This window comes from Dermacentor andersoni, chromosome 3, assembly GCF_023375885.2.
Source record: "Dermacentor andersoni chromosome 3, qqDerAnde1_hic_scaffold, whole genome shotgun sequence".
Lineage (NCBI taxonomy): Eukaryota > Metazoa > Arthropoda > Arachnida > Ixodida > Ixodidae > Dermacentor > Dermacentor andersoni.
The window spans coordinates 221,770,278-221,785,660 of NC_092816.1; the positions used below are offsets into that span (position 1 = coordinate 221,770,278).

General features: G+C 44.9%; 1 protein-coding gene across 1 annotated transcript in view; it reads left to right on the plus strand.

Moving 5' to 3' along the window:
• Window positions 1–14,637, plus strand: part of Sbat (LSMD1 domain-containing protein Sbat) — a 44,964-nt gene extending 30,327 nt beyond the window's left edge. The window contains exon 3 of the mRNA XM_050172648.3: window positions 14,421–14,637. Coding sequence (XP_050028605.1) covers window positions 14,421–14,521 — 101 coding nt within the window. The 3' untranslated portion in view covers window positions 14,522–14,637. The remainder of the gene's footprint in view (window positions 1–14,420) is intronic.
• The last annotated feature ends 746 nt before the right edge of the window (window positions 14,638–15,383 follow it).

Consider the following 15,383-nt stretch of genomic DNA (forward strand, 5'->3'; position numbering starts at 1 on the left):
TGCCGGGGATTCTTCACGACCGCAGTGACTTTAAGTTGTGGGCACAGGTGTCAGTTCCGCGGGATGGACTCACTGGTGGTCGGGGCTACGCTGACTTTAGTTCGTGGGGCTTCGACTCATACCCCGCACTTCCACCAAAAATGTAACTATGTTGAGGAATACAGGTTAACAAAACAACAATATTTATTAAGGGCGAACCTGTGCCCAGAACGTAAAGTCACTGCGGTCGTGAAGAATCCCCAGCAGTCGTGTTCTCAAACTGGTGACGAACCGTCTTCTTCTTTCTTCCCTCATGATACCTCATGCGCGGGTGGCGCATGCGAGCCGGGTCCAACCGGCTACTCGTGCCACGAAGATCGCTGCCTGTTGTTGCTGAACAACACCGCTGTTCGGCGTGCAGTGTCCAATACGAAGGGCGTGCAACTTGAATGTGACCAAGTTTTCGCGGCATTACCAACGCATACCAACGCAAATTTTTTTTTTTCTCACTTTACGATCACCCTAGAAAAATTACATTCAATTTTTTTCGAAATAAGTCCCTAAGAAGAATTGGAATCTGCAATAAAAAAAATCGACCCTGGGCGGTTGCATGTGGCAAAAAAAGTCGACCCTCAAAGGGTTAATAAAAATTTATATTTTGCAGTGACTTATATCATTTTGGCAATGATTCTTTAATAAACAAACATATTGAGTAGCATACAAATTTTTAGTACAATTTGTAAAATTTTTAGTATTTCTTGGTTTTGACTGTAGTATTTTTAAATTGAGAGGTTGCATGGTGCACAAATAAGGATGAGCAAACCTTTGGCACCATATAGGGATAGAGATCGGGTAGTTCTCTACACTGACTCAAATGAATCAGGATACAGAACAAAGTGCATATGTGTTACCATGTTGTGTTGATGCAACAGGAGAAGCAGAAGGATGCCCGCACACAAATTTATTTATTTACTCATTCATTTGTTCATTCATTCTTTCTTTCATTCATTTATGCTACCCTACAGGCCCCAAAGGAGCATTGAGAAGGGAAGGGGGGGGGGCAATTGCAAAATAATTAACAATGAATTCCCCCCCCCCTAAAAAAGAACAAACAACATGTAAAAGTACAGGAAGTGCAAATTCATTCACACAAGCAAAGAAACAAATTGTACATTGAAAAAAAAAAGAAGGAAAGTATATGCAAGTGCAGAACAAATGAAATGGAAGTAAGCATTGCTCAACAAAATCAAAATAACGCATGAAGTTGCAATTGTTTGCGAAATTTAACAGGATCACTTATTGATGCAGTATCATTTGGTAGAATATTTCATAGTGCTATGGCGCGTGGCATTGTTGATTTGTTGACAGACTTTGTAGGACCAAAAATGCACCTGAACCTGAGATTACTATGGAGTTGAACAGATGTACACGAAGGTATTTCAAGCGAGAGATGACTGGGCCACAAGTTGTACAAGTACTTGTTAGAAAAAGAACAGAATAGCAATAGAATGCCAGGAATGCCAGGTTAGTAAGCATAACATGGTATTTAATTTGACTAATGGTAGATTGGCAGTTGTAATAGCTTGTTATAAAATGGGCAGCATGATTTTGGATGGACTTCAACTTATCTACTGAATACATTTGATGAGGAGACAAGATGATTCAAGTTGACAAGACAAGTTCAAGACAAGAAGCATATTCAAGTTGTGGACGAACAGCTTTGGCAGGCCAGTTGTCAATTGGTAGGTGTAGATTGACCCAGAGGCTGATGTAGAAATCCTAGAGTTTTACAGTATTACCTTTAGCACATATCTTCTCAGCATGAGCAGACCAAGAAATATTAGAGCAGTGATGAATGCCAAGATATTTATAATAGATGCCCTGGGAATTACAGCAGCAGAAATAGTGTACGCAAACTTAAAGACGGACTTTTTTAGGCTTGTAGCGCTGCTCAGAACGAGCAAAAAAGGAAGGTGGAATGGGTAATGAATAGGAACGGAGAACAGGGCGAGCGCTAACTTCCAACTGATGGTTTATTTTGGGACTCAGAAGGCTATACTTATACACTCAGCGAACCATGTGACATGAAGAGACAACAACACAAAACTAAGCAACAAAAGCAAAAGGAACCATGTGAAAAATCATTCGGACAGCCTGTGGCGACAGTCCGAGATACGCTGATTCATTGCTTGATAACGATAATGAAGGTGGGCTTACACATCCCAAGGCCTACGATAGCTTTTGCTTCAATAATTTCTCTTGTGAGCTGATTATGACTACGACCTAGAATGGTGCATTCTTCTAAAACAGGTACGCATCCACACATTTTGCAGTGCTGCACAAGAAACCGCCCAGCTGTAATACAATTCTTAGCATTGCAACAATGTTCACGCAGCCTATCATTCAGACATTGGCCAGTCTGACCGACATAACGTTTTCTGCACTTCAGTGGAAAACAATAAACAACACAATGTATGCAATTAATGAACTTCTTTTTGTGATTCTTATCACAGCTAGGAGGACTCCTTATTCGAATTAGTGAGCTTGCAAATCCTCATAAGCTTGTTAGGGGCAGAAAACACTACACGAATATTCGCTTGCTTGGCGTTTTCTTAAGATTATGTGAGATGGTGTGAATATAAGGAATGATGCTAGTCCTACCCCGAGTAGTTGCAGGATTATCTTCGTGCCACTTGTCTTTTCTAAACTCTCTTAGAATCCGTTCTGCTACTGACACTTGTAGGGACACGGGATAGCCAGCCTGCGAAAGCCATTCGCACTGAGAAGCAAAGCTATACAAAATGGTGTGATGGCACAATTTTTGCAAAGCGTTATTTAGGCAAAGCTTAGCAATGCCTCTCATGACCAACTTAGAATGAGCAGAATGAAACGGAAGTGGTTTGTTGGCATGAGGTTCATGGTACCAACACGTGTGAATATCGGAACAAGCTAAGCACAGATCCAAAAACCAGATTGCGTCATTCTATGGGAGCTCGTGGGTAACGTCAAGGGGGGCAAGACATTCTTTTAGCGCTCACTCTGTTCTTCGTTCCTTTCCATTACCCCTTCCACCTTCCTTTTTTCCTCGTTCTGAGCTGCGCTACAAGCCTAAAAAAGTCATGACATACCAACTCGCCCAAAGTGCCGCACTTTTAAAGACGGACCTTTTACGGCTGAACCCGCTGTGGTGGCTTAGCGGCTTTGGGGTTGCGCTACTAAGCATGAGGTTGCAGGATCGAATCCCAGCCGTGGCGGCCATATTTCGATGGGGGTAAAATGCAAAAATACCCATGTGCCGTGCATTAGGGGCATGTTAAAGATCACCAGGTGGTCAAAATTAATGTAGAGTACCTCACTACGGCATGCCTCATTATCAGATCGTTGCTTTCGCATGTACAACCCCAGAATTAGGGTGGTTGCTTGGGCAAGTTGGTAATCCATGATAAAGACAATGTAGAGCGCGAAGGACAAGGACTGTGAGAGAACGACATACACTGCGCTGACTTGCAACACTATTCTATTGTGTTGCCACATCATGTATATAATATACAAAAGGGGGCATGCACAGAAAATGAAAGGCAGTCACAAGGGGTGTTCTAACAGCAAGTCATTGTACTAAAAACATGATCACTTGAAAAAAGAAATGAATTATACTATTTCTACACCCAATGTTATCAGGTTTGCAGTGCTACCATATGTGTATAATGTCTCACATAGGCTAAAAAAGGTTGGGCAGCGTGCAGGAATCGCAGTCGTTTTGTCAGCCCCGGAAAAGCTGGCAAGGCTCTGTAAACATGTCATCATCATCAGCCTGGTTACGCCCACTGCTGGGCAAAGACCTCTCCCATACTTCTCCAACAGCCCCGGTCATGTACTAATTGTGGCCATGTTGTTCCTGCAAACCTCTTAATCTCATCCGTCCACCTAACTTTCTGCCGCCCCCTGCTACGCTTCCCTTCCCTTGGAATCCATTCCGTAAGCCTTAATGACCATCTGTTATCTTCCCTCCTCATTACATGTCCTGCCCATGCCCATTTCTTTTTCTTGATTTCAACTAAGATGTCATTAACTCGCGTTTGTTCCCTCAACCAATCTGCTCTTTTCTTATCCCTTAACGTTACACCCATCATTCTTCTTTCCATAGCTCGTTGCGTCGTCTTCAATTTGAGTAGAACCCTTTTCGTAAGCAACCAGATTTCTGCCCCGTACGTGAGTACTGGTAAGACACAGCTGTTATACACTTTTCTCTTGAGGGATAATGGCAACCTGCTGTTCATGATCTGAGAATGCCTGCCAAACGCACCCTAGCCCATTCTTATTCTTCTGATTACTTCAGTCTCATGATCTGGATCCGCGGTCATTACCTGCCCTAAGTAGATGTATTCCCTTACCACTTCCAGTGCCTCGCTACCTATCGTAAACTGCTGTTCTCTTCTGAGACTGTTAAACATTACTTTAGTTTTCTGCAGATTAGTTTTTAGACCCACCCTTCTGCTTTGCCTCTCCAGGTCAGTGTGCATGCATTGCAATTGGTCCCCCGAGTTACTAAGCAAGGTAATATCATCAGCGAATCGCAGGTTACTAAGGTATTCTTCATTAACTCTTATCCTCAATTCTTCCCAATCCAGGTCTCTGAATACCTCCTGTAAACACACTGTGAATAGCATTGGAGAGATCGTATCTCCCTGCCTGATGCCTTTCTTTATTGGGATTTTGTTGCTTTCTTTATGGAGGACTTTGGTGGCTGTGGAGCCGCTATAGATATCTTTCAGTATTTTTACATAAGGCTCGTCTACACCCTGATTCCGTATTGCCTCCATGACTGCTCAGGTTTCGACTGAATCAAACGCTTTCTCGTAATCAATGAAAGCTATATATAAGGCAGAAGGGTTGAAATCCGGGCCAGTTGGTACATACTTGAATAAAAAAACCAGTAAAAAAACACAATGGACAAGAGGAGAGGTTCACACCACAACGACTGTTGTGGTTTGACAACACCAGTCGTTGGGGTATGAGCCTCTCCTCTTGTCCTTTGTGTTTCTTTACTGGTTTTTTCCTTCATCTATATATAAGGGTTGGTTATATTCTGCACATTTCTCTATCACCTGATTGATAGTGTGAATATGGTCTATTGTTGAGTAGCCTCTACGGAATCCTGCCTGGTCCTTTGTTTGACAGAAGTTTAAGCTGTTCCTGACTCTATTTGCGATTGCCTTAGTAAATAGTTTCTGGACGACTGACAGTTACCTGATCGGTCTATAATTTTTCAAGTCTTTGGCGTCCCCTTTCTGATGGATTAGGATTATGTTAGCGTTCTTCCAAGATTCCGGTACCCTCGAGGTCATGAGGCATTGCGTATACAGGGTGGCCAGTTTCTCTAGAACAATCTGCCCACCATCCTTCAACAAATCTGCTGTTACCTGATCCTCCCCAACTGCCTTCCCCCTTTGCATAGCTCCCAAGGCTTTCTTTACGTCTTCCGGTGTTACCTGTGGGATTTTGAATTCCTCTAGACTTCCTCTAGACTAGAATTCCTCTGTTCCATTATCGTCGTGGGTGCCACTGGTACTGTATAAATCTCTATAGAACTCCTCAGCCACTTGAACTATCTCATCCATATTAGTAATGATATTGCCGGCTTTGTCTCTTAACGCATACATCTAATTCTTGTCAATTCCTAGTTTCTTCTTCACTGCTTTTACGCTTCCTCCGTTCCTGAGAGCATGTTCAATTCTATCCATATTATAGTTCCTTATGTCAGCTGTCTTACGCTTGTTGATTAACTTGGAAAGTTCTGCCAGTTCTATTCTAGCTGTAGGGTTAGAGGCTTTCATACATTGGCATTCCTTGATCAGATCTTTCGTCTCCTGCGATAGCTTACTGGTATCCTGTCTAACCGAGTTACCACCGACTTCTATTGCACACTCGTTAATGATGCCCACAAGATTGTCGTTCATTGCTTCAACACTAAGGTCCTCTTCCTGAGTTAAAGCCGAATACCTGTTCTGTAGCTTGATCTGGAATTCCTCTATTTTCCCTCTTACCGCTAACTCATTGATCGGCTTCTTATGTACCAGTTTCTTCCGTTCCCTCCTCACGTCTAGGCTAATTCGAGTTCTTACCATCCTATGGTCACTGCAGCGCACCTTGCTGAGCACGTCCACATCTTGTATGATGCCAGGGTTAGCGCAGAGTATGAGGTCTATTTCATTTCTAGTCTCGCCGTTCAGGCTCCTCCACGTCCACTTTCGGCTATCCCGCTTGCGGAAGAAGGTATTCATTATCCACATATTATTCTGTTCCGCAAACTCTACTAATAACTCTCCCCTGCTATTCCTAGTGCCTATACCATATTCCCCCACTGCCTTGTCTCCAGCCTGCATCTTGCCTACCTTGGCATTAAGGTCGCCCATCAGTATAGTGTATTTTGTTTTCACTCTACCCATCGCCAATTCCACGTCTTCATAGAAGCTTTCGACTTCCTTGTCATCATGACTGTATGTAGGGGCGTAGTCCTGTACAGCCTTCATTTTGTACCTCTTAAGTTTCACAACAAGACCTGCCACCCTCTCATTAATGCTATAGAATTCCTGTGTGTTACCAGCTATATTCTTATTAATCAGGAATCCGACTCCTAGTTCTCGTCTCTCCGCTAAGCCCCGGTAGCACAGGACGTGCCCGCTTTTATGCGTTGCATATTGCAATCACTCAGTTCAGCCCCTGGGCGCGGCCGGGCAGCCACCATTGGGGGTATGAGCCATCATAGTGGCTCATACCCCTACACTAGAGTTTTATGCGTTGCATATTGCAATCACTCAGTTCAGCCCTTGGGCGCGGCCGGGCAGCCACCATTGACCTTTAGCGCAACCACGTGACGTGACGTCACGACAGCCGGAGGAAAACCTGGGCCCCAACTCGCGCAGTCGCGCGCGGCCGCAGCCACCACCTGACACCCGCTCCTCCCGCTAGGGGCGCTGCACCGGCGCGTGACGTCATGGAGGAAAAGCTGCGCCCCAACCCGCGCGGTCGCGCGCGGCCGCAGCCACCACCTGACTCCCACTCCTCCCGCTAGGGGCGCTGCGCCGGTGCATGATGTCACGGACCGCGCAATATGCAACGCATTTTTGGCTTAACCAAGCTAAGCCAGGCCATTTTTTTTTAGCACTGTATATGCTTCTTTTGGCCTCCTAACTTCACTGAGCCCTATTATATCCCATTTACTGCCTTCTAATTCCTCCAATAGCACTGCTAGACTCTCCTCACTAGATGACGTTCTAGCGTTAAACGTTGCCAACGATTCCTTTTCAATCGTAGAATAATTGCCTTCCGCCTTTGACAGCGACCGGCTAGCATAAGATATCACCTGTTCATGTCCGTCGTTCTTCTGGACTAGGACGCACCGAGGCCTAGGCTACTGGCGTCAGTGTGGATTTCGGTATCGGCGTCCTCGTCGAAGTGTGCCAGTACCGGTGGCGACTGCATGCGTCGTTTGAGTTCTTGAAATGCGTCGGCCTGCGGCGTTTCGCACTTGAACTCGACATCACATTTCGTTAGATGTGTTAGCGGCTCCACAATGCGTGAAAAATCCTTGACAAAGCGCCTGTAGTAGGCACACATGCCAAGGAATCTACGCACTGCCTTCTTGTCGATGGGCTGCGGGAACTTTGCGATGGCAGCTGTTTTCTGCAGGTCAGGGCGTACTCTGGATTTGCTGATGACGTGGCCTAGGAACAGAAGCTCATCGTAAGCGAAGCGGCACTTTTCTAGCTTCAGAGTGAGCCCTGATGATTTGATGGCCTCTAGTATTGTCGCAAGCCGTCTAAGGTGATCGTCGAAATTTCCGGTGAAGACGACGACGTCATCCAAGTAAACAAAACAGGTCTGCCACTTCAATCCAGCTAACACCGTGTCCATCACGCGCTGGAACGTTGCAGGTGCCGAGCACAGTCCGAATGGCATGACCTTGAACTCGTAGAGGCCATCTGGCGTGATGAAGGCAGTCTTTTCGCTATCTCCCTCGTCGACTTCTATTTGCCAGTAGCCAGACTTGAGGTCCATCGACGAGAAGTATTTAGCGTTGCAGAGCCAATCCAATGCGTTGTCTGTCCGTAGAAGGAGGTATACGTCTTTCTTCGTGATTTTTTTCAGTCGACGATAATTGACGCAGAAACGTAGGGTCCTGTCCTTTTTCTTCACCAGGACAACTGGAGATGCCCATGGGCTTTTCGACGGCTGGATAATGTCGTCACGGAGCATTTCATCGACTTGTTGCCTATTAGCTTCACATTCTCGCGTCGAAACTCGGTAAGGGCTCTGGCGGAGTGGTTGTGCGCACTGTTCCGTTACTATGCGATGCTTTGCAACTGGTGTTTGTCGAATCCTCGATGACATCGAAAAGCAGTCCTTGTATCGTCGGAGAAGACTTCTGAGCTGTTGCTGCTTGCTCATGGGGAGACTTGGATTTACGTCGAAGTCTGGTTCCGGAACTATGGTCATCGGGGTAAATGCGGCAGAACCGGAGAGAACAAACGCATTACTGGTATCCAGAATTTTCTCGATGTATGCGATCGTAGTGCCCTTGTTGATGTGTTTGAACTCCTGGCTGAAATTTGTCAGCAACACTTTAGTGTTTCCTTCGTGCAGTCGAGCAATCCCTCTGGCGACGCAAATTTCGCAGCCCAGCAGTAGACGTTGGTCACCCTCGACGACGCCTTCTGCGTCGGCAGGTGTTTTGGTGCCAACGGAAATGACAATGCTGGAGTGAGGCGGGATGCTGACTTGACTTTCGAGCACGCTTAAGGCATGGTGACTACGAGAGCTCTCTGGCGGTGTCGCTCGATCTTCCGACAGTGTTATCGACTTCGACTTCAGGTCGATGATTGCGCCGTGTTGGTTCAGGAAGTCCATGCCGAGAATGACGTCTCATGAACACTGTTGGACGATAACGAAGGTGGCAGGGTAAGTCCGGTCATGAACAGTAATTCTTGCCGTGCAGATTCCAGTCGGCGTAATGAGGTGCCCTCCAGCGGTTCGAACTTGAGGGCCCTCCCATGCAGTCTTAACCTTCTTCAACTGGGCGGCGATGTGTCCACTCATGACGGAGTTATCGGCCCCAGTGTCTACTAAGGCGGTGACTGCGTGGCCGTCGAGAAGCATGTCGAGGTCAGTGGTTCTTTATCTTGCGTTACAGTTAGATCTTGGCGTCGAATCACGGGTGTGTCGTGTTGACCTGTGGCTGGTATGGGAGGTCGTCTTTCGTCGTCGTATTCTTTGCTTCCACACTTCGTCGGGACGGCGGCGTGTTGTTATGTCATCGAGGTTGTTTCGTCGGCGGAGGATCTTCGTCAGTTCGACGAACAGCAACCGCACCTCCATTGGTTGCTGCTTTTAGTTTTCCGAATATGGGCTCACTGACCAGCCCCGGGCTGGGCCCAGTGTATGGACGGCGCTGCGGCGACAGGTAGCGGCCTGGCGACAGCGAACGGGGCAGTCGTCGAGGGTTCCACTGAGAAAACAAGAAAACGAGAAAAAAACTAGAGATACACTAGAAAACAAATTTTTTTCTAGTGTTTCTCTAGTTTTTTTCTCGTTTTCCTGTTTTTTCTGCGCTTGATTCCGTTATCTGCTGGCACGTTCGTTCATGGATGCGCAATGTCATTTTCCCCGATTGTATCACTCCCTTCCCCCTTCATTTCTGCCTTTCCCCTTATATAAGGTATCCGTCTTCTGTAAATAAAATTTAGTTGACAGTCAGCGCTTGTGTCCCGTCCTTGATACTTTGTGGTTGCATGTGTTTGTGCTGTAACAATTTTTATGTCAAGCATTTCAACTAGTGCTTATGGTACACATCAGCAAGTAGGAAAAGAGGGACGATGAATGGTTTTTTTCATGATACAGGAACATGAGAATCTATGGACAGCAATGATTGCCTGGTGAATGAATACCACTTTTCTCCTATAGGCATTTGCCAGTGCATTCTTGACCCGTCATTGACTTCGCCCTTCACCACTGAGGAGACCAGTACTGCTGTTGATTCTATACTTTGTCGATTCTGTAAATTATATACTTTGTTTCATACATAGCAAGTAGTGCTGCTGAAGTTGTGCAAGAAAGTAAGGTGGTCACAGATATTTATCACTTCACGCATTTCGTAGTGAACTAGCCTATGGTCTACGATGGGCTTTCTCCAGGATAACTTCTTGATACACTAGAACTATAATGTATCGAGTTAATGCCACATCAAATAATGTATTGTTTGTATGTTTGAGCTTGCAGTATGTAATGCATCATATTTTGATCTTGAATGCTGGCAGTGCGCTGTGCAGGCTGAGTGCTGCTGTGCGAAACTTAAAACATGTCACTTTGCTTGTCGTTCCATGGTTAATTGGTTCAGATCTGCTGTGTCTCCTGCGTGACAATTGCTTCATGTATTGTGGCCATAATGTATGAAGTCAACCTTGCGCCAAACTTGTGGCACATTCCTATTTATTGCTGTTATATAGCACATACTGTTTTTTGATTGTGAATATGAATAAAGGAAGTTACCGCTGTAGTCTCTGCAGCATCGCTTGCTGTGTATGGAATAAAGTATTGGTATGATTGTGTCGTACTCACTGTGTGATCAAGCTGGAAACAAATATCTGTCATGAAATTGAGCTGTTATTGCATTTCCTTTTGTTAATGTCATTGATTATGGTTCATTTGTGCTCATAGAGGTTCATACAGGCCTGGATAAAATGGTCTACAAACACACCTTACGTAGTGGCTTACTGTTCTGTACTGTGATTTAGGATGTATGTTAGCCAAGCTAGTGTTCTACAAATACTCAAATGACAAGTTGGTATGATGAGCTTTGCTATTCACACTGGTAAACAATCCTGCACTCTGGTTTGAGGAAGCTCTTTCACAAGAAATATCTGGTGCACAAGCTAGGAGCCAATGCATGGATTGCTAACACAAAGTGAACACATGTGCATTATCCTTACAGTGCAATGTGCAGCTAATGGGAGTTAACGTAGAGAAGTTGATAAATATTAAAACTGGGTAGAGGTACTGGGTAAACTGGGTGGATAGAGGGTAGGATGGCTGCTCTGGTTCACGAACACAAGACACACTGAGTCGATGAGTATTTAAAAGGAATAACTAGTTAAATGAAGCAATGTCACTAGTTCATCATTGTAAATGCTGTATTTGGCAGCACCCTCTAGAAAACCAGCCAGCAAAATCTTATGCAGAAGGGTTGAAATTGGGGCCAGTTGGTACATAGTTGAAAGAAAAAACAAGTCACAAAACACAAAGGACAAGAAGTGAGGTTCACACCACAACGACTGGACTATCAACTGAGCTTTATTAGAAACAGTGTAGTCCCAGCAAGGCCAGCAGAGCATGCACAACAACACCATCACAAATCATAGAGCATGAAAAGTCAAGTTATTCCATCTATTGTAACCGATCTAAAAAGGCAAATTCTTTTTCGAGTAAGCACACCGAAGTTGTACTAATGCAGCCGTCACCTAATAGACTGATGTAGTATGGTTCCAGGATTTCTCGCTCTTCTTTGCCCTTGCCCCTACCAAGAATCATTGCATTGCTGAACAAAGGGTAACAGCCACATTCATTGCAATGGCGAGGCAAGTTTGCACCGTTATCGGACCCCAGGGAGGAGTGGTGCTTACACAGGTGGTCATTAATACATCGACAGAACACGATGACCCTCTCACATGCAAAAGAGTTTACATAGGCCAAACCGGTCTATGTTGCATGCTGTGCAACAGAGTTGTCGATACGAAGTGTAACTGCAATGCAACATCTCACATCTCGTTACACCTGCTCCATGTCGGACGTCAGCTAGGAGTTAGTACGGCTGCAGCGGTGAAGGTCGATGCCATGGCACTGCAACGCAGCCTGTGTGGGAGTCATCACTAAGAACAGCCAGCCACGAGTGAGACTGTGAGCCAGCAAACAGATGCCTAGTAATTCCAAAGGGTGCGAGAACTGGCTTGTACAGCTTTGCTGTCTTTGACGGATTAGTTGTCAGACTGGCATCGGTAAAACTTTTGTCAATTGCAAGATCAAGAGGAAGCTTTAGCTCGGGCGCAAATCTGATGTGGCCTATTCAAATACTTGTAAAATGCAAAAACGTTTTTCTGAAGTAACCCCTGGACTTATCTTATGAAATTTGTTGCGTTTAAATGAGAAAGTTAAATTCTAGTGACAGTCGAAAACGGAATTTCGATTTAGGGCTTGAATTTTGTTGGAAGTTTTCAAAAATTTGAAAGTTAAAAAAAATGGAAGCATGAAGTTTACAAATTAAAGGGCCCCTGAAACGGTCCGGCCAAATTTTGTAGACGCGTAGGGTACAGCTTAAGTAGAATATTCGCACCACAATTTAAGTGAAGCGTTACGTATTAATGGAGCTACAAGCGATTGCAAGTTACCCTCCTCCCTAGCCATGCTTTTCCTCCTCAACTCGTTCACCGAGCGATCAGGGCTAAGCTCCGCCTTCACTGGTTCTGTGTCACAATGCGACATCACATCGTCCACTTCCGGTTGTTTTGGAGCCCGCCCGCGCGAAGCGTCTCCCCTAGCGGCTTGGCTGTCAACCCCAAGCGAGAGCTATCGAAGCAGTGTGCGTTGTAAGCATTCTGTCGTAGCGTCGAACGTGTCTCGTATTCCGGTATTCACACACTAGCAGAACGTTTCGACGGAACGGTGAAGGCATAAACTCAAGCTGATGAAGGAACTTTAGCGTAGACGTACGTGAGCTGCCTGATCGGCCTCCATGGTTCAGCCACCCACTGGCGCAGAGCTTAACCAGCCAAAGAAAGAGCCAATATTGCTCTAACCAAGTGTAAAATATTTTAAACATTTACAAAAACAATGTGTTAATGATTACACTCCCGCGAAAAATTTACACCAGCAGCAAAGAAGAATACAGTTTGTTACTGCTACTGTGTGTGGTTGAGCTCTATGCCACCAGGTAGCTGCACCGTGCAGACCATTCACATTTGCGCTTCTGTTCGTCCCCTGAAACGACACGCAAGGGGACACGGCGAGGCCCTGTCCCCTTGCGCTTGCCTTTACCCTAATACCGGCCGGACTCGCGAAACGCTTTTGTGTTAGTAATCTTCCGGTATAAAGCGACGGCCGCAATCGCGCAAATGCTGGCGCCCGTCGGATAGTGGCTGTCCAATGCGCTGCAGCCAGTCTGCCCGTCTACTGGCTTGCAGAAGGACACGATGTCGCGGCTTGACATATTGCCAGTCGCTACGTTTGCAGTCCACAACGCAACAAAGTCGAATCATAGTGCTCGCGAAAAGACCAACCGACACTGACTGTGGAGCTCTCGTCAAAGACTGAGCACGTTGTAACACAAGCAGACGACACTTGCTGTGTGCTGGAAGTGCTTAAGTGTACTGAAAAATTGTTGTTGTGCATTCTCTTTATGTTACTTTCCTTTTATAAAAACAAATTAACTAACATTCCAACTATTACAACCATCATTTGTTTACCATAAAGTTGGAAAAATTATCGATCACGCGCCCTGGTCAGCCAATCGGATAGCTCGCCCCACTGACGCCATATGGGCGATTTCCGTCATATGGGTAGGGGGGGCTTAAAATTCCGCCGAGCAGTGTGCTGCGATCGGCAGCGATGTGCATTTTTAAAATGTTATAATAAATTACACACTATACGTGGAGCACTTAGATGTGTCAATTAATGATCAGAAGGACCTACTCTAACGACTCAGCACGTTTGTAGAAAATCGTCAAAATCATTTCAGGGTCCCTTTAATAGCTCACCATCAAGAACAGATATCGTGATTCTGTAAACGGCAACCATTAGATCACTCAAAGCAGACAAATTCGATGTGTATATTTATATCTTACGTGAATTTGTTACATTGTGTACAAGGGTTCTGCAAAAGCTGTATTCCTAAATGTTCTGACATTCATGTGTTACATATCAATTTTGTCCACTTTAGATGTATTATCAGATGCAATTCACAAAATTGTGATATCATTTTTCTTTGCCGAGTTACAGAGTTGTAAACTTATTAGTTTCGTTTTCTGAAAGTTTGCAGTTTTTGCCAATTGTCAGTAAAAAATATGATCTAAATAAAAAATTCGAAGCCAACAATCACGAACTTTTTTCTTTCTTTTAAATGCAACAAACCTCGTCAAGTTTGCTGCAGTGGTTGCCGAGAAAAACGAATTCTCCTTTTAGATGTATTTAGATAGGAGCACCCGAGGTAAATCTTCCTCTTAAGCCCTTGGTGCTGCATGTTTATTCTCCATTTATGTCCACTCGGCGCAGGGTTATGCTACTTGAGGATCATCTAGCAATTCACTCGCTGTTGGATATTGAATACTCCTTTACACGCACATCACTGGCCTACTTGTGATATGCTCATGAGCACTCCACGTTATTATTCCGTGCAGACAGCAGCAGCAGCACTGTGGAACCACGCATCCTTGGTCTGGCAATGGTCCCCGGCCAGCACATCATCTCAGTGCATGTGGATGAACAGTGCAGTGGCTAGATAGGACTTCACACCGTGGGACATGTCGTATGCTGTACATACCTCGGCACCTGTTTTGTTGTTTGAGTGCTTGGAATGGACATATATAAAGTTGCCTCAGTTGTTTATATGCCTGATGTCACTGTTTTGTGAATTGTTATGTCGGTGTGCACAAGCTTTAAAGGCCTGCTGAAATGAAATGATAAACTGCATAAAAAGCCTAGTTTAAAGGCCAACTGCAAAGAAATTTCGCTTTGCCTAAATTTGTCATAAATGAGTAGTATAAAAGCAATCTTGGCAAAGCCACGGGGCTGGTAATTGCATTGTTGTCTTGTTAGCAGCCTTTAAACAGCGCCAAAGCAGGCAATGCAGGTGCTGCCTTCTTTGTTCCTTCCTAGTGTGCCGTCACTATTTGCGCTTCATCTATTGAAAGGAACGCTGCCTTCTAAAGGGTCATGTGTCCCTTCTGGCAAGCTGTTATGGCCGCATTTAAAAAAAACTTTCAGTTTTGGTTATCAAAAATGGCTATTTTTGCAAGCTTTTCTTGGCCCTTCAGCTCGTTTTCAAGCGTCAAATTTTGCATGGAGGCTCTTCTATAGCCGTACTGTCTTAATTAATTAGGCATTTTACATTGTCTAAAATGTTCTTACAGTTGAAAACTTTGTCGAAGTCGAAAGAGTTTTGTTGTGCCACGAGGCAGTTTTCAACAGCCAGCTGGAGTTTCACTTTTTTCATGTCATGAACAAGCGGCATGATGGCCACCATTTCATTTATTGTACCCTTGGGGCCTTATGGCATTACAGAGGGGAGCGGGCAAGCTATACAATACAAATGAATACATAAAACAGGTGCAAACGAAAGTGCATAATTAGGAATAACGTCA